This window comes from Callithrix jacchus, chromosome 16 (genome assembly GCF_049354715.1).
Source record: "Callithrix jacchus isolate 240 chromosome 16, calJac240_pri, whole genome shotgun sequence".
Taxonomy (NCBI): domain Eukaryota; kingdom Metazoa; phylum Chordata; class Mammalia; order Primates; family Cebidae; genus Callithrix; species Callithrix jacchus.
The window spans coordinates 89,647,767-89,668,031 of NC_133517.1; the positions used below are offsets into that span (position 1 = coordinate 89,647,767).

The window sequence follows — 20,265 nt, forward strand, 5'->3', positions numbered from 1 at the left end:
GTTTTATTAAAAACCTTAAACACTTGCAGTATTGTTACTTTCGGGGCCCTTGTGTACTACATAAGGTGATGAATATTTTTATAATATAAATAATTTTGTACTTCATTCTTTGAAGTCAGATGTTCAGGTGGTTATGTTAACTGGAATGTTTAAAATGCCTTTTTCTTTTGCATTTCTGAAATCTTCCTCCAATCCTTGCTCCCACACCCCATACCTACACGGTATTTTTCTGAAAGGCATCTAGGAACTTCATTCACTGCTTTCTCTCTCTTTATTCATTGCTGTCTTATCACTTTATGGTCTAATCATCACCAAAATTATAATCACAGGTATTTCTGGTTAAAATTGCTCAAGAAAAATGTTCCCTTTGAAGGTTTGAAACAGCACATGTTATACAAGAAGTTTCTTTATGTACAAATATCAGATACTTATACTTTGGTATGGTTAGATTGGAAGAAGCAGTTTGAAAATCTATTAGAAGTGTGAATTCTCTGGTGTTAGTGCATATACAGTTATCAATCAGAAAACAATGAACAGCTAATATTAATCATTGGGCTGGTCACAGTGGCTCATGCCTGTAATCCCAGCAGTTTGGGAGGCTAAGGCAGGTGGATGGCTTGAGGTCAGGAGTTTGAGACCAGCCTGGCCAACATGGTGAAACCCTGTCTCTACTGAAAATATAAAAATTATTTGGACATTGTGGTGCACACTTGTAATTCCAGCTACTCAGAGGCTGAGGCAGGAGACTTGCCTGCATCTGGGAGGCGGAAGTTGCAGTGAGCCAAGACTGTACAACTACACTTCAGCCTGGGTGACAGAGTGAGACTCTGTCTAAAATTAATAATAATAATATTAACCATTGTATTATTTCATAAACCTCAGAGGCTTAGCACTTCTTTATTTAATTATATAACTAAAAATATCCTTGTGAATGCTTGCTTGCTATATAAAAAATTCCAAAAGAGTAAGTCCACGGGTGGCCTTAAGGCTGGAAAAATAAGCAAATAGATATAGTAAATGGCTTTCTGACATTACATTAAAATGGAATCATATATTATTACCTGTAGACTTTATAGCCATCCTGTAGTACACAGATGTCCTGAAATAGGGTGAAAAAGAAAGATGCTTAGATTCACATAACTCTTTAGCATTAGGCATGCAGTTAGTATCAGTCAGGGGTCTATATTTATATAGTTTCATTCTAACTTGACAAAACTGGTTCCATGTGGATATTATTACATTTACTTTAGAGATGAGGAAGCTGAGGCTTAGAATAGTTAAATGACTTGTTCGTAGTCACAATGTTAGTGTTAGGAAGCTAGGCCTATATAACAAATTCCTATTAGTTTTTTTTACTGTCAAATGCCATCTCTCATATCCATGCTCACTGAGGAAGTTTAAACCCGTTCTTTCCATTTAAAGCTTGGTGTTATTTTATTTTTCAGTTTAGGTATATTTGTGATTTTTCTTGTTTAATTTTCAAAGAATACTATGATACAGGTGCATTATTCTTCAGTTTTTCTATTTGCAGAAGCTAAAGCACAGAGAGGGAAAGCAACTTGCTCAAAGTCACACAGCTAACCAGTTGCCAGCTTAGAGCTGTCAGAGTCCAAAACTTATCATTCTTTCTCAAACACTGCTTCTTATGTGCTGCTTCTCACATAAGCATAAATCGGAACTTGGAAAAAGCAATAATATAATCGCTAATATTAGCTGTTCCTTGTCTTATTAATAACTGTATATGCAGTTGCAGCAGAGAATTCACACTTCTAATAGATTCTTAAACTGCTTTTTCCAATCTACCCACATCAAAGTGTAAGTATCTGACCTTTACATAGCACCTTACAAGTGACCAAACATTTTGTCATGTATTATTTCATTTGATCATTACAATAAATTTTTGAGATGTTTAGGACAGGTACAATTAGCATGATGCCTTTACTGACGAGAAATATTTATCCCACAGAATTAAATGACCTTAAAGTTCATGTGGGTGATAAGGGGGGTGGGGCGGGGAAGCACTCAGATCCCTTGCTGGCACATTCTTGGAGCTCTCCACAGCACCAAGAGCTAAAGATAGCTCTTCATGTGGCAAGATTCTACCTGCCTGTGAGAATTCACCAAGACCTTTCCCCCACTTTGGAAGAAGTCAGGTAGATTGCAAAGATTCTCTACTTTTGACATGAGAAATAAGATAGGCATGGTGTGGATTAGCCCAATCCTAGACAAGCTGGGTAAGCCTCATGTAACTGTGTCTTTTGGGAAATTATTTATATTCTCTGAGTCTTCATTTTTTACAGATTAAAAAAATTATGATAATTATGAAAAAACAAATGTGTAATTTCTTTCTATAATGGTAGTTTTCCAGCAAACTCACAAGACTTTTAAATATAGCACATCTCATATTAAACACATCTCTATGACATGAGAACCCTTGGCTTTAAGAAGTCAAGAATGCAAAAGGCCTCAATGAGATCCTAGAATCTATTATGTTTGGGCTTCATGGTTTCTTGGAGATAATGATGATATAATTTTAATATTAAAGCTGTGAATTCTGAGAACAGCCAGCCCTGGGTGGGAATGCACATCAGGACAGAAAAAAAAGGCTGACGAAATATGTGTTTCTCCAAGACATGTTTATACTAAGTCATTCTGAATTTACTGAGAAGACCCTGAATACTCTATTTCTTCTCTATGAGTATACGGAATAAAAGTGTCATGCATTTTATAAATTTGGGGTACATTTTTTACAATCTTGTAGAGGCTATTTCTAGTTTTACAGCTACTAATTATAATAATGTCTGTTTACATACTTGTTTTTCTCACTTCCCAGGGATTAAGGAAGAACTGCATCTTTTTCATATTTATGTATTCATGGCACAAGGCCCGTTAACATATAAAACTTACTGAGTAAATGTTCATTGAAATGTATTTATATAAGAAAGTATGTGAAAATGTATAATACATATATACATCTACATATGTGTATGTATCTGTTTGTCTTTGCTGTTATTTATTTATTTAGAGACAGAATCTCACTCTTTTTGTCCAGGCCAGAGTGCAGTGGTGCAATCTCGGCTCACTGCAACCTCCCCATCTGGAGTTCAAGTGATTCTTCTGCCTCAGCCTCCCAAGTAGCTGGGATTACGGGTGCCCACCACCATATCTGGCTAATTTTTTGTATTTTAAGTAAAAACAAGGTTTCACCATGTTGGCCAGGCTGGTTTTGAACTCCTGACCTCAGGTGATCTGCCTATCATGGCCTCCCAAAGTGCTTGGATTGCATGTATGAGCCACCACGGCTGGCCTGTCTTTGCTGATCTTTAAACTACCATTCTGTGTTTCTATACCTATTTGATAAGATATGGCATTTTCAAGGAAAAATAATAACTATTGCTCCATCATATATATATATATTCTCTATTGATATATATATATTATAGGTGTAGATAAAGATATACAGATATATATGTGTATATATATTCTATGGTTATACATCTATATATATTCTATATATATTTTAGTTCAAGATTCTATACAAATATATATATATCTGCTAATTTTCTTTAAGTGTAACTTTGCTTTTAACAACTAAAACATTTTTGAGAAAAAATTATTTCAGCTCAGCATGTTCAATTTATAGTTCAACATATTTTAATTTAGTAAACAAGAAAACACTGTTTCCAAAAGAAAAATGGCATGTTTGAATATTGATTGAATTATATTGGTAAACTTTAAAAAATATCACAATATTAGAGCTCATTCTATGAGAATATGTTTTCAATGTGCATATAATAATGTTAGAATCCATATTTACTTGATGTTTGTGTTTATTTGAAAGAATAATGGTGTAATGAACAGAAGAACAAACATGATACTAATCCACATGACATGTGAGATGATATCTCTGTTTTCATTGAGTAAATGAAAAAAAATGCTAATGCTTTTCAGCAAGGATAATTAATGTGGTTATAAATAGCATGTCACTCTGGAGCTGAGGAAAGAATAAGTCAACTTGTCATATAAAATAATTATGTCACATATTTATGCTGCACTTACAAAGGCCTCACATGTCCTACCACATATTGACTCAATCATTCTTTCAGTATTTCTAAGCGTGAGAGTGGTGAGAGGGACTTTTCATTGTATTTTTCAAAAGACCACAAGTATATGAAGACTTTTTTTACTACTTGATGGTGACCATCAAATGTTAGGTTCCTTCATTTCCCCCTTACTGATGGCAACTCAAATGCTATTCGGATCTGGGCAACTGATTTTAATTAGCAAAAAGGGCCAGAAGTTTTATATCTAAGAGAGGTATGGGCTGTGGATAACTAGAGATTACATGCTCTTGTTAAAGACTTGAAATCATATTTTTAAAATAATGTGCTAGTCAAACCAAACACTTTAGCTGGATGAATTTGGGCAGCAAAATTCCTGTTTGTAATTCTTGCCCTAACCAAGGACATGGGACTGATTAAAGTGGAAAGAGAGTGACTGGGGCATCAAAGAGACATGAGTCTGAATATCAACTCCAACATTTGGGCTCTGTAGTCCTAATCATGTTACTGAACTTCTCATAACTTCTGGCACCTCATTGGTTTGCGATGGTAACCATACCTATTTCAAAAAGCTGCTGTGAGAAATAATTAAAGGAAGTTCCTCAAGCCCTTACCTCATTGATGGATCCACAGGAAGTACTCAAGAAACAATGGCTATTGTTACAGGCTTTGCATACAGCCCTTTCCCCTTGGTAAAGACCTACCCGCAGCTGTTTTGGCGCTTTAGTTTCTTTGTTATTTGTTTGTTTTCTTGACATCTTGGGGGCTGGCAGGTAGGGGAGCAAGAGTAGGGGAGGGAAACGGGCTGAGCCAGTGGGGAATGTCTAGGAAGGGCAGCAGAGTTTACCAGAATTGCTCCAGCCAGGCCACCACTAAACTCTGCCAGATGTTTGTAAGTTTCTTGCTAAGAATGAATGCATTCCAAGCACATTTCTTTCTTTCTCTAGTTCTTTATTTTATTTCTGGATATAAAATTAAATTATCATTTTCTGAAGAAAGGAGAAAACCAACAAAATCATTTCAAGAAGAAAATAAAATTCACCTGTATTCCCATCAGCCAGAGATAGGCACGGTTCACAATTCAGTGTTTCTTTTCTTTTTCAAATACATACAAATGTGTGTCTGAATACACTTACCATAATTGAGAACATGCTAAATATATCATTTAGTATACTATATATTATGCTGAACAGAAAGGGTTTTTGTTGTTGTTTTTTGTTTGTAAGCCATGGAAAGTTGGTAGGTTTAAGACACTTTATACCTTAAAATCTAGACTATCTAGTCTATTCAATGGAATGCTGCCTAGGAAGTTGGGAGGGCTATCTTTATAATTGAGGTCGTGGTTATTTTAAACTCTTAATGTAGTAATTTATGTTTGAGAAGAACTATAGAATCAATTTTTAGTTCTGGTAACATGTTTCCTTTCTTTCTCAACCCCCTAATTGCTCTCTCTGGGAAATAACTGTTTGCCAAAGATAAAAATTATTCATTCGGATTCTTGAGATATAGTATTTAAATAGGGGAAGATTCATTACACAGCTTTCCTTCAGCTTCTTAGAGAAGAGACCCTGGGGGCTTTGTGATAGTCTGAGAAACAATTTGTTCCTTCTTATGTCTGTGCTAGAACTCAGGGTAACAGGAATCTAAAAGACAGTGTGCTCCTCTCTTCAGAGTAATTCAGGCTTGGAATAGGAGAATGTTTTATTAGCAGTTAGAATTACTAAACCTAACTCAGTCCTGTAATTCATAGTAAAATAATACTGTTAATATATCTAAGTCTCAAAAACATAATACTGATTTAAAAATAAACAAATGAAATCATGCAATAAGGTAACACTTTTGTACATGTTGAAAATGTACTAGACAGTATGTTATTTTGAATATATACCTACAAAGTAAAAGGCCAAATCAATTTTAGAATAATAAAGGTTAATTCTGATTATGGGACAGGAGGTACCTTGATTTTTTATGTAGTAATTTATTTCTTATTAAAAATGAAAACTTCCAAAACAAATATGTCAAAGTGTGATGTCCGTTACATAGAAAGTTTTCTGGTTTCTATTATCCATGTTTGATGATCATAAACACTCAAGATTTGGACCTTTCAATAAATTAGTTCAGGCTTCTTTCAGTTAATGAATATATAAAGTATCCAGTGCTCACAGCTTGTTGGGATGGGGACTAAATCATGAGGAACACTGGGAAGTGATCTACAGCTGCCAAAACTAGATTAATGAGTCTTTAAAACTGACTTTTACAAAATTCCTCTGGCAATACGTATAGTAATGAGAGCAGGTATTTTCACAGTTACTCATGCTTCGTTTCCTTCTCTTGTGGTGTATGGTTAATTCTCAGAGAAGCCAGTTCATTGTAATGCTAATTTGGGCTCTCATCCAATAGCACTTGGGATGTAACAAACATCACCAGGGCACCAATATGGCCTTTGTGAAAGATGAAACAATGCCCACTGTCTGTAGTGCTTTGATCAAAGTGAGAAAAAAATAAGGATTGTATTTCATTTATAAGATGTCAGCAATCATTATCCCTTTCTTATTCTTTGAATGACTATTTCTATCCTAATAATTCTTCCAGTACTTGGACCAAGAGTAATTTAAATAAGAACTGCTCAGCAAGTATTATCTGGAAAAAATTAGTTGGACCTCACGCATAATGCTTTGGAATGTTTATTATGCAATGACATTGACAGTTTTATGCCTGTACAAATTATTATATGTTCCATTGAGTAATCTCATATTGTGGGAGAAAACACACACATATACACATACACCCACACACTTTTATTATTTATTTTGCTTTGTTTAAGCAGATGAAAGAAAATTAGTTTTAGAAAACCACAAGCAATATATTTCAGAAGAGAAAGACGACAAACAAAGCAGCTTTATTGCAAGCAAGAAAAAATGTAGCATAAATGAAAGGGTAATTAGAGCCTAAAAAGTCAGAGTGTTGAATAGTGAAGACATTTTATTGAATAAGATTTGATTTTAAGTGTTAATACCTTGCAATTTTATAGAAAATACCAGAGTACAATAAAGGCAATTTTCTACCTAGTCACGGTATTTCTGAAAAATCTACAAATCCTATGATTAAGGCTTTCAAACTTCTGTTCCTGAGTATATCATCTGCTGAGTGTTTACATTTCATGATCTGACCTGCAATGTTTCATTTAATACAGAAGGTTTTTCTTTAAAAGATCATCATTATAAGCTATGTGTTTGCATCACTGCCATCTGTCAAAGGGGAAACAAATGTGGCTTGCAGAAGATGTTTCTTAGAAGAATTATCTGGTGTAGAGCCTTTTACCCCATCAATCCCCGACAACCTACTAGCTTCTGGGGTGGTCTATAGTTCAAATGTCAAAGCTTTCTCTTTTTAAGTGAACCTGAATATGTTTTGTGTAGCATGCAGGGGGTTAAACTGCATTTCAGATAAGCAAGAAACTAAAAAACATTACAGTAAAGGGATACGTATTTGCCATTTTGTTTGAAACACTATCTTGTTTAGTTAAAAAATGATCCTTCTTATTGTTATAAAAACAATGCATACCAAGTCGCTTTGTAATTCTTCCATTCTTCTGTCATCTAAGGATAAATTTAGAATTTGGGAAAAGGATTTCTGGGTTGTTAGGCAGAATACTGGAGCTGTCCATGACAGATTAATGGGCATTATCTAAAGTGATTAAAGTTTACACCAAATACACTTCATTCAAAGATGAGCGATGCATTGGTTATTTTAAATGGATCTTTAACAAAATAAACTAATAAAATGAACATAACTACAAAGTATGAATGAACACATGTAGATTGGGAATATGGAAAATATGTGTGTACAAGAGCATAATTGTGCAAATTTATTTGTGTGTATATGGGTATATATGTACATACAAAATGTGTTCTTATATATGTTATTAAATGGATAAACTTTATGCTTAATGTGTCTGAAAATATGATAAAGTGTACAGAAATTATCTGTGCTGTCTCCATGAATCTCATATTAACAGTCTGATGCCCTTGTCCTGTGTATATGGTATGGCATCAATGGCACACTCTTGTTTCTGACTGATTTATCTCTTGATTTCCCAAGAAACACATTTCAGGAGGTAGACAGGAGAGTCATCTTGCCTAAGCAAGCACAGCTCCTTGTATGCTGTCAAGGTCTTCCCAGAGTCCTTTCTTATCTCCGAGTCCTCAATTTTTCCAGGCTACATTTTTTTCAGATATAAGTTCTCACTCTGTTACCTAATCTGGAATGCAGTGTCATGGTCATAAAGCCTTTTTTTTTTTAATCTTAAGGAAAATAGAAGGAATGTATGCCCTCTCTTCTATATTGATTTGGGACTGCCTCTGGAAAGACATATTTGATTCCCTCATTGAGAGGATTTGTTCCTTTCTTTATTCTAACCATCAGGCAGGCAGAAAGGCAAGCAGGACATTGGCACCTTCAGTTCAGCGTTTGTAGCATGCTTGTGTTATAAGCAGTCTCAGTGAATAGGATTCAGTTTTACTTCTTTTGCTTTTTTTGTATGGAACAATGATTAAGACATGGCTACTTTTTAATGTGTTTCATTGATTTTACTTGATTTAAACAATGACTCATAGTAGAGATGCCTAGGAACAGCAAAGTAGAAAGAGCACAGTAAGACAAGATGGAGTTTTGTGGTCCATGAAGTGAGGATATTTGTCTTCAGATCTATTTACTTTTACACCATTTGTGCTGGTTCCTTTACCATTCAAAAGGGGATCATTGATCATTGCTAATATGATATTTCTTACTTAGAGAAACAAGTGTCACAATGGGAGACTCAGTATTTTCATACACAAATTCATTTATGCATTAACTTACTTATCTAAATGATATTGAGACTGAGTTTTGAAAAATAGGATCTAGCCCAAGAAATGAGAGAATGGGGCGGGGGGCGATGTGGGGGAGGTATTCCAGTTGGAGCAAAGTCATATGGAAAGACATGAGGCAAAAAGAGTATGTGCTTAACGAAATGAAAAGACTGTAGTCATTTGGTGTGTTTGAAGCATAAAGTACATGTAGGGTGGGAGACGTAGGGTCCAGATTGTCAAGAATCATCTATGCCGATGACAGTACTGAGTACTGTGACATTATCTGCAGGTCGTAGAAGCTACTTAAGGAGTTTGAGCAGTGACATAACAGAGCCAAAGTCATGGTTTAGATTGATCCTGCCGGCTATGCCATGGATGATGGATTGGAGGAAGCAAGTCTGGAGTCAGGAGACCAGTTATGGGGCCATTAACAAATCCAGAAGAAAAATGATGAGAGTCTGACCTTTGTCAGTGACTGTGACATTGGTAGGGAGGGAGGGTAGTGGGAGAGGAATGAACCTAGGCAGCCTTCAAGAGACAGCAGCGGGCTGAGTGCAGTGGCTTACGCGTGTAATCCCAGCACTTTGGGAGGCTGAGGCGGGTGGATCACCTGAGGTCAGGCATTGGAGACCAGCCTGGCCAACATGGCAAAACCATGTCGCTACTAAAAATACAAAAATTAGCTGGGCGTGGTGGCACACACCTGTAATCCCAGCTACTCGGGAGGCCAAGGCAGGAAATCGCTTGAACCCAAGTGGTGGAGGTTGCAGCGAACTGAAATCACCCCACTGCACTCCAGCCTGGGTGACGAAATGAGAGAGAGAGAGCGAGAGAGAGAGAGAGAGAGAGAGAGAGAGAGAGAGAGAGAGAGAGAGAGAGAGAGAGAAAGTAGCAACAACAAAATCTCGTGTAAATTTAATGTAGAAAATGAAGGAAAAGAATAATCAAGGTGATTCCCTGTGTCTTGGATGAACAGATAGGTGGCAATAGTGTAATTCATTGAGATAAAAATCACAGGCAGAAAGCCAAGTGTGTTGGAGAAAGATAAGGAATATATTTGGGACAGAATGGTGCCTGGGGCTTAAGTGATACAGAGACTCTAGCTCTTTATCTTAAAGCAGATACACCTGCTCTAGAGATATGATCCAGTCCAGAGCTTTGCTATTGTTTCTAATATCATTGTTTCTTTACTGCCATTAGGATATGTATGCTGTATTTTGTAGATATATACATTCATATTTCAATTTTCTGTAATAAATTAAAATTCAAACCTTATATACTCCAGTACTTTATAAAGGAAGTTTTAAATCAAGAAGTTTGAGAGTTATGTGAGTTGTTAGAAATGATCGAATCCAGCCTTTTATTTCATAGATGGAGAACTTAAACCCAAGTTGCTTAAGTAATTTCCCCAAATTCGTGTAGTAAATCAATGATAGTACTTGGATTAAAATCCAGATGTCCTAATTCTTGGCTGAATGTGCTTTTTATATGCCATGTGACTTTTTAAAAAAGGTAAAGGGAAAAATTAAGCAGGCATATAAATATGCTTAAGATTTCATGACTGTGACATTTTACTAGTGTGAGAAGGTAGGTGCAGAAGAGAGGTGCCAGGTTAGTCAAATGTGTTTTGGCACAGGAGACATTTGCTTATACAAAGAGAGAATGACTTTCCTGGGTCCTGGCCTAACTCTGGGGGCAATGTAAATGACTTTGGCAATTTTCAGCAGCCACAAAAATGTGGTCCCACAAGAGTCATTACCAAAAAAAGCAATTGCAGGAAAATTTTTTTCTATGGGATTTTCTTGTGCCCTTGATAGCTTCTACATATGCCTCAACGGGATGTTGCTACTTCTCCTTTTGAGGCCAAGTAGCAAACATCCGCTCACATTATTAATATCAGTATCTGAGAGCATCTCCCTGCAGAAAGAGTATTTACCGAAAGAAACATAGTCAGAGGCAAACTCCATTCACCAACTCTATTGAAATGATTCATTCACATGTTTCTATATCCTACTAGACTCAACTCTTTGTAGCATTTGGTACCAGGCTTAGTACACAGCACACACTTACCACATATATGCTAAGACTAAACTCAACTGACGCAGGTGGTGATAATCCTGAACTAATTTTAGAATTTGGTTTTGTTTTTTGACATTTTGAGGCGATACATGCGAAGAAAAAAATCAAGGCATTGCTGACGCTTAATAACCAGGGGGTAGCGAGCTGCTGGGTATCAATGCTACGAGGCAAGAACAGAGCCCAGCAAAGAAAGTCAAGACCCATAAAATGGATAGAGTATGAACTGGCGAAAGGGGAGACCCAAATCAGGAGTCAGCAAAGGCAAAGCAAGTAGCAGGAACCAGGGAATTGGAAAAGAAATGTGGGGCAGGTCAAAGATACCGACAGCCATTGTTGGCTCAGCTGACTGATGAAAGCCTGAGTTTCCCACACACCGAGGGGCCACGACCTGACATCTGACATTGATTAGCTGTTTCACCTTGCTTTCTATAACCTCTCTGAACCACAGTCACCACATCTATAAAACGAGCTCCTTGGAGCTCATAATATTTAATGTCTCTTTCAGCTCTCTTGTACTAATGGTTTTCTTTCTTCCATAAATAGTAAATATTCCTTCAGATATCAAAATGAGAAATGGGATCCATGGCATGTATATCAGTACAGAAACCATTTCAAATGTTAGCCGAATGGATCTATTGTCTAAAAAGACAATTATACTTTTCCATTTCCTAAAAGAAACAGTATATTGGGAGATCTAATAATAGAAATCCCTGAAAATAATATATTTGGCTTCAGCCATCCTTTTTTATAAGGCCATAAACCTAGACATAGTTGCATTTTCAATAGTGCCACTGATTTATGGAACAATGAGATTAGATAAAACCATCAACATTTAAGGCATTTTTCGCATTGTTTTACCTTTTTATTGCTTTCCCATATTTACCCATTTGCTTTATTTCGTGGTTGTTTTGCCATAACTGAGTAATACCATATGCACCAACATCCAGTGAGGGTCCATTTAATCTGCACTATGTTATAAGTGTACAATGCCTTTGTCAATTTTTATAGGGTTTAAAATGTTATTTTCTTAAGAACTACAGGGAGAAATTATATTCTTTGTGCTTTAAGATATGCTTCGGTTTAAGAGATCCCTTGAAGTGGTCTCGGAGTGAAGTGATACAGAATGCATTTCACACACAAGACATGTCATAATCCCACACAGATTTTGGTTCTCATGAACCTGAAGTCCCAAGGGTTTTGAGATTCTAGTAAAAGCTCTCCCAAAATTCTCTCTCATAATGAAGAATGATGGCATCAATTCTCCCCCGGTCATTGGGCAAAAGACAGGGGCATGCGATTCATGAAAACTACAAATGGCTGATTATACTACCTTCTCAAAAGTATGCTTTCTTTGCCTACCTAATACTAAGAGTTTTCATACTGTTGACTGAATATTTGCTTTATCACCATGGGTAACATTTCCCAGACATTATAGCCATCAATCAATATGCAAATGTATAAATCAAAAAGTTAAAAAATGATCAATCTTTGAACAAGTTTCACCCCATTATTTCTGCAGCTTTCATTTTACACATTTTGTGCATGAATATTGCTTGTTATCGGAATTTGTTTTTAATATTGGTAGCAATAAGCTTGTATTTGGTGAATGACTTTCTTTCAGAATGGAGCAAAATATACTGGGCAATATAGCCTCAAAGCAATGTCCCAGCTCTGCAACCAACCCACTCCATGATCTTAGACAATTTACTTAACTCCCCTGAGCCTCTGTTTAGACATCAGTGAAATGAGGAAAATGATACTTACAGTACCTGGATTGTTCTAAAGATTCAATGAACGGCATATTTGTAAAAGCTGATACATATCTAGCCTTTGTAGAGGCTTTGTGTATTATTGTTATTCCCTTTGTTGTATTTTACAATGGTTGGCAAGAAATAGAATGAACAGAACAAAATAAACTTATGTTGCTAAGTAAAAAAGGTAAGAACTAATGAAAGGACTTTTAATGATTCTCTTCTCTTAAAAGTACTGGCAAAGGAAACTTTCCACATACCTGGCCCTAGGGCTTCTCATTTCACCTCAAATTAAATTGGTCTCCACTACTGTGAAGCCAAGTGCAAGGAATCACCCTCTAATGATGCAAGTTTTTCTCAAAGGAATAAGTATTATAATATAATATTGTATATGTTATAATAATGAATATGCAATAACTGAGTAAAATTAAAATTATCAGTCATTTAATCAGTCAACCAGTCCAATAACGAATGCTTCCCACAACCCTGAGGCTGGTAGAACATCAGAAGATAGAGTTGAGATTCTGCTTTGATGTCTGTCTTTTCTTTGACTTCTATGAAGTCATTGAAGGCCTCTGTTTTTCTAAACTGTAAAATGGAATCAATTCTCTCCTTGTAAGTTTGGTATAAGGGTCAAGTCAGACAATGTGTACAAAACACTGCAAATATTAAATCACTTTACAAAGGCAATTTTTTTTTTTTTTGCTTGAAGGTCATCACTTACTGTTTGTCATTTCATTTCTAATCACATTCTACAATCCTCTGCCTAGTATTTTGGCCAATAATTTACAAAACTCTGGCATGGAAATATAATCAAATAATTTATGATTCAGGTTGAGAGACTCCTACATTATAACTCATTAGCTCTATGGTCAGCAACTTCTAAGCTTAAAATCCACATCTTAGATGTTTACAAAATATTGAATGTTGAGGTGACTCTCATTTTCTGTAAGCATATTTTAAAACCAGTAGGGAATATATGAAGACAATCGAATTTGTTACAAATCTTTTCTGAACCTGGCTACTATGGCACATCAAGATGGATTTCACAGTTATGCATCTACAGAGGAATGCTTAGAGATCAGATGAAAGCAGCCCTCCTTATTAATCACACATTGTATATTTGACTTCTGCCTCCTCCCTCGGCCTTTAAATCAACTACATATGGTTCTTGCTACTTAAGTGTGCCATTAGATTTTTCATTAAAAGGCAGTTACTCTTGGAGAAAGCAGCCTTGTTTCATTAAATAATAATTAACTAAAGCTATAGTCATGCTACTCATCATGGCTGCCTAAATGAGCATTTTAGTGTAGGTTGGAGACTTACTTTATTTCTACAACATGGTCAGCAGAACTGAAAGGAACTTCATGGTTGTGATGATTGCTAGTATAAAGTTGTTATTTTGCTTTGCTGGTGTTAACTTTTATAGCTTAAAAAAAGCACAATAGTACAGAATGGTCACCAGTTGATACAAAGGCTGAACCTTGATGTAGCCACCTCTGCTGAGGGTGACCTCTCCTGTGAAGACTAGGGTACATGATTGTTGTTACACCTGGAGCAAGTCAAACTCTGGGAACAGACTCCTGCTAACCAACTGCGTAAGACATTGATGTATAATTATCAAGTAGATCTTGTATTAGCGTTCACTGATTAGTGAACTCTCTCAGGAGGGAAATTTGCATAGAAACCCAGGTTTCTTGGTAAGCAGGGAATCTGATATTTCAAAGTAAATTTGATGGTTTAAATCAGTGTTACTCAAGGACATTGCTGTCATTGTGGAAACATGGTAAGAAGTTTGCACCAGAATGTAAACTAGAGCATCACTTTCTTCACTGAGAAAGTCTTGCCCGTGTGTGTGTGTGTGTGTGTGTATGCGTGTGTGTGTGTTTGTGTGTGTATGTGTATGCCTCAGGTGAACTAAACAGTGTGTTTAGTGACATAGATAATTTACATCCTGGTGAAAACTCCTAATTTCATGGCTGACTGTTCACAGCCAGGTCTTATCCCGGCAGTTGTTCTATAGATCACACTTTGAGATGCACTCATTCTTTACCTGAATAATAATTACATTGGGAAACTTTATAAAATAAACGGTTTCCCAGTATATGCCCTTAAAGGTTTGTGGTATGTTGTGCTTCCATCTGCATTTTAAAATTCTCCCCATGTAGTTTCGATGAACACTCGAGCTTTAAGAGCATATAGTAAAATGCATAGCATAATGAAGCAGTGCTAAGCTAAATAGATTAGAGGTTAACAACACAGGTTTTGGAGTTGTGGTTTGAGTTCTTCGTTCTTGCTTGTTCTTGAGCTAGTTGTTTGGGGGTTTCTGAGTCTCGATAGTTTCATCTATAAAGCAGCTATAAAACATATAAAATTGTTATGATGTTCAAGTGTGATTATAAAAGAAAAACATGTAGCTCAGTACCTGTTGCATAATAGGCAATTGATAACTGTCAGCTGTAAATGACAGCTATTATCTTCATAACGGACACTTATCTGCCATTTCTGAAGATACATACATTCATATATAATCCTCAATTCCCTGGAAAAGTAAAGAACATATTGTTAATATTTCCCTTCCTGAAACTTCTTCTGCTGAACACTGATCAAATTTAATAATCAAAAACCTTGGTTGTAAGTATTAAAAACCTAAATCAATGTGATTGAAGGGGAAAAAAAGTTGGCTTCTCAGTGGGAGATTGCTAGATCATGCAACTTACAACTGAATGTCCAAGGGGGAAACTAGCTAAAAATATAGCTGGGTCTAGGTGCTCAAAAGGTATCACATGAATCCATGTCTTCCTATCTATGCATCCATGTATAGATCTATCTATCTATCTATCTGTCTGTCTGTCTGTCTGTCTGTCTGTCTGTCTGTCTGTCTATTTATCTCCCTATCTATCATCTGTCTTTCTGGGTAGGGTTCATTCTTGGGCTGACTCTGGTTTTGTGGTGGCAAAATGGGGCATCAACTGTATAAGGCATATGTCAGCAGCTTATTAACTACAGAGGAAAAGAAAGTTGTTTTGTAAGCTAGTTTGATGAAATTCCAGAACTGAGACTTAATGGCCTTGCTTGTGATGTCTTTCCATTCTTGAACAATTCACACCCACACATTAAGAGCAGATCATTCTGGCGTGCCAGGTTTGAACCTGTACTCATTCCTGATACTAGGGTGGGACAACTCCACCTGAAACATTTGTTCTGAAGGGCAAAAAGATAATTTCCCAAAAGAAAGTTAAGGAATGACATTAGGAAAAACGGAACATAGGATGTGGAATCCAAAATGACAGATGTTTATTACTCTGTCCTACCTCTTTTTCTCTACCCATCCTATGTTGTTTAAATATGTTAGTTCAATTGAAATAAAGCCAAGATGTGGCCTTCAGAACTTACATTTTGATAATTTTCAGAGATTTATTCTAATCTATTTTGTATTTGTTTTATGATAAACTTTTATAGATTGCACTTTTTTTCTCCCTCCTATGTCTAATTTGGGGGAAAAAAGAATGAAGGATAATTTTTATATTGATCAAGAACAAATTTGAAATGGATTAATAATAATATGAGTTTGATTGAAAACTCATTTTTGTTAGCTTGGGACAGATTTGTGTTTGATAAATAGAAATGAGCAAGGGATGATGTTAGCAAGTGAACTGCCAAAGCTTTACAAAGGGGAATTTACATTTAGACTATATTTCTTACATGATAATAATGTTACGATGGATTATAAAATAGTGGATGTATTATGGTTCACTAAATCAGTAAAAAGTCACGTAGCTGTTAATGATTTGGAACCTGGCTTGTGAAGCACGACTTGGCAGAGCTATCAAATGGTTGAAAGTGCTAGCATGAGAGTTAAGGCCTTCAGCACTCATGTCCAAGTCTGGCTGTTTTTGTGGTGTGTGGCCTTGGACCTGACTTCTCTGGGATGCAATTTCCCTATATGTGTAATTGAGTAATAAAATGTAGTCATCACACAGTGGTGGAGGAATTAAGTGCGCTGACAGGAAGATGCAGGTTTCTTTTGTATTTTTTCAAGCAGCGCGTATGTTCAGCTTTATTCTCCCAAGTTCCTAACAGGCTCCCTTGCGATCAGTCACTTAACAATTCTCCGTAGTCCCTTTGGCACCATTTATTTTAGCACTATAGTGTTCTCTAAGAGGGCACCGTAAAGGACTAAATATTACGAAAAGTAATAAGGGCAAATACTGCTTTATGAGCTGTACTTTCAGTACCTATTTTTGAGCTTGCAAAGGAGGATGGAGGATGATTATAGCTCTCATGCTTTGCAGTTCATTTCACACATCATTGTCTATATTTTAATATTCCTTTAAAGGTTTTTGTTTTGGGCATCATCCTTTCTCCCACTCCTCATCCCATTCCCCAAAAGCAGCATGGTCTTTTATTTATCATTGCAAAAATGGAAGCAGGAGGCTGAAGTTTTCTGAGATAAGTGGTCAGTATGGTGTAACAGAAAAACCAGAGCACTAAAAATTAGATTTAAGTTATTAGGTGAATTTTGCTGCATTCTTGCTGGGCAACTTGGGTTCATCATTGGCCCTCTCTGATTCTATTTCTTTATCTATAAAATAAACATAACAAGACAGCTGACTGTGATAGATCTTTGCTATGAGGACTAAATGGATAATGTCAGCCTTGGGAAAGCGTGATCCAAGTGCAAATTATCATTATGATTATCATTATTATAAATATATGTATCAGTATATTAGGAAATTGTTGACAAGTGGATTCCTGTGTGCTCTGTTCTCATTTCTCCAACTCCCAGATATGCAGAGGATCCCTTCCAGATGGCTGATTTGCCAGCTGTGTCTTGTTTTGTCATTGTAAGTATTACATGCCCCAACTGGGAGGCTTTGATTATAATGTAATATGTTTTGTCCTTTATCTCTTACAGCTTGAGAATTACATTGTGGAAAATATGAGGTCGGAGATGGCCCAGATACAGCAGAATGCAGTTCAGAACCACACGGCTACCATGCTGGAGATAGGAACCAGCCTCCTGTCTCAGACTGCAGAGCAGACCAGAAAGCTGACAGATGTTGAGACCCAGGTACACCCCCAAGGCCAGAGTCCACAGATTCAACCAGGAGGCTTTTTTTTTTTAGCTTGCTTCATAAACACAGAGCACATTTCAGCACTGTGATGAGGGAAACATACATTTTTGTTTATTGGTAATAACAACGACTGCCTGACATGCTGGGCGTGTTTCTTTTGATCTAATGAGGGTTGGTATATTTAGCTTTGCATGTGTTTGCAAAAACAGGGCCAGCAAAGGACCTCATCAATGTTTAAATTCAAATAAGCACTGCAGCTACCAATTGTGATATGATATGCGTCAAACAAAATAACCACTTGGGGCAGATTGTTGTCTTTGTTGTACATTTTTGACCTGTTTTGCTTTGTCTTTGGTAATGCTGTAGCCATAAGGGCACCTGCAGATGGTTTGAGCATTCAGCAGATAGAAAGGAAAACACCAAATGAACTTATCAAGAATATGTGTATATTTACATACATCTCTCTATTAGGGGCAATGATGTACTTATTCGAGTACAGTCAGTAAAAACCAGGGATGCCCTTAAATCACCAGTGTCACAAACACACCATCACAGTTTACTGCTAAATAGAAAATATCATTATTGACAACTGTCATTTTGATGACTATCATTTTTTATTGTCTCTTAGTCCCCTTTTAGCTACAAAAATCATTATGCCAGTTATCATTCCAAAACCCAAGGGATGATTCTATTCCAACGTAGTTGATTTCTGGCATGAAAGCTGAAATATAAACTTTCAAAAATAAGGTGCAACCTTATTTTTATTTTATTTCATTTGTGTTATTGGCATCACAGATTGGTATTTTAAGAAAAATAGCAATGATAATTGATACAGATAAATCCTTTTATATAAGGCAACTTCCCTTGCACAAGTGATTTTTATGAAAATCACTTAAAGCTGATAGATCTCTAGGCTAGAAATCACTAGTTTGAGTGGCTTCTCACACTCACACAGCTAGTGTGTAAAATCTGAGAATCAAACTCCAGGGTACTCATTTATTTTCTTTTCTATCCCCCTTGGTTAGTAGTACTAATAATTAACTAATTGAATAAGAACTCAAGCGTTGACTACATTGGAGCAATGATTCTCATGAGCTTTGGGAAATACTTTTTGCTGCATATCAGCATCAGATAAACAAAGGGGATGGGCGGAACTACATACTGTCTCTGAAAATCACAAAACTTTCATCATTCATTGTTACAGTAAAGCGGGAAAAGCCACACAACAAACCTCTCGAACATCAAACTGGGAAGGATGGGTGATTTATTTGACTGGGAGCAGTGGAGGCATAGTCACCTAACAGCCAAGCTCACCTTAACAAACAAAGTCCCTGCCCTTTTAAAGGTTTACAATTCTAGATATTACATGTGAAAGGGTCTTGATCATGAAGTAGGTGTGGGATATGTGACTCAGGTGAGGGTTTGAACCTGTTCTGGTTGGGGTTTGATCCTGTTTAAGTAAAAATAATGCCTTTAGAAAGAGTCCTCCATACCATATCTGTGATCTATAGATGGGACTGTGGTTAGCAGTAGGGGTTTTATCCTTAACCAGGCTGGCAGAGCCAACCAGTCCCTCCTCTGGCTAACTCCGACCTTCTCCTTCTGAGATGCAATGTAGACGGCCGAAGGTGATTAAGGGTCTCCTTCCTCAACAGTAAGTTTGATCATATATGCATATTGGTTTCTTGTGATATAAATAATGTGACTATATATTCATTATTTTAATTATTAGAACAGAATGGTCAGCCTCTCCTACAAAATACACTTGTATGTTCAAAAACAAATACACAATATATCCTACTTAATTGCATATTTGAAATTTGTATATATTTCTATCACAATAACTTTTATGAAACACATGGTAGGGTCCTGTTTAATTTTTCTATCCCCTGAAACACTGTATCTTAGGTTGTTTTTTATCTCTTTCTACCTAGGAATTAAAGTTGTGGGGAAAAAATGTTCCATTGTTAGCATGTTAATCTCCAAGCTACTAAGTTGCATGCTGTGTAAGGTTTTAAGAGATAAATTATTCTTTATAGTTAAGGCCAGAAGATGTGTACTTTATTGGAAAAAGTACAAAAAATTCAAAGAAAAAGAATAACTACTCTCTATATGAAGCAGCTAAAACTTATTATTAAAGACCAATGAAAGTTTATTAGATACAGTGAGAACAATTTTAAGATAGCTAAAACCCAGAACACATTTCCAAAATCACAAATCCGTCACAACTAGCAATGAGAGGGAAGTAGAAAAAGAAGACAGTGGCTCGAATTATGCCCTTCCCTAAGAAGTGAAGCCTATGTGTTTTTTTCGCTTTCATTTTAATACCTTCCAATTGCCTATGCTATTTGTAGCTGTGATGCTTCAAACCTGTTATATGTAAATGTATACCCTTTGTGCTACTTATTTGAACTATTGTGACAGAACATGTTCTGCTTAGACACAA

The 20,265-nt window shown here is 36.3% G+C and overlaps 1 protein-coding gene across 4 annotated transcripts in view; it reads left to right on the top strand.

Annotated features, from left to right (window-relative positions):
• ANGPT1 (angiopoietin 1) overlaps positions 1-20,265 on the top strand; it is a 258,112-nt gene that overhangs the window by 137,340 nt on the left and 100,507 nt on the right. For all 4 annotated transcript variants that reach the window (XM_002759302.6, XM_008983362.5, XM_054246328.2 and 1 more), the window contains exon 2: positions 17,660-17,815. In XM_002759302.6, coding sequence (XP_002759348.1) covers positions 17,660-17,815 — 156 coding nt within the window. The remainder of the gene's footprint in view (positions 1-17,659; positions 17,816-20,265) is intronic.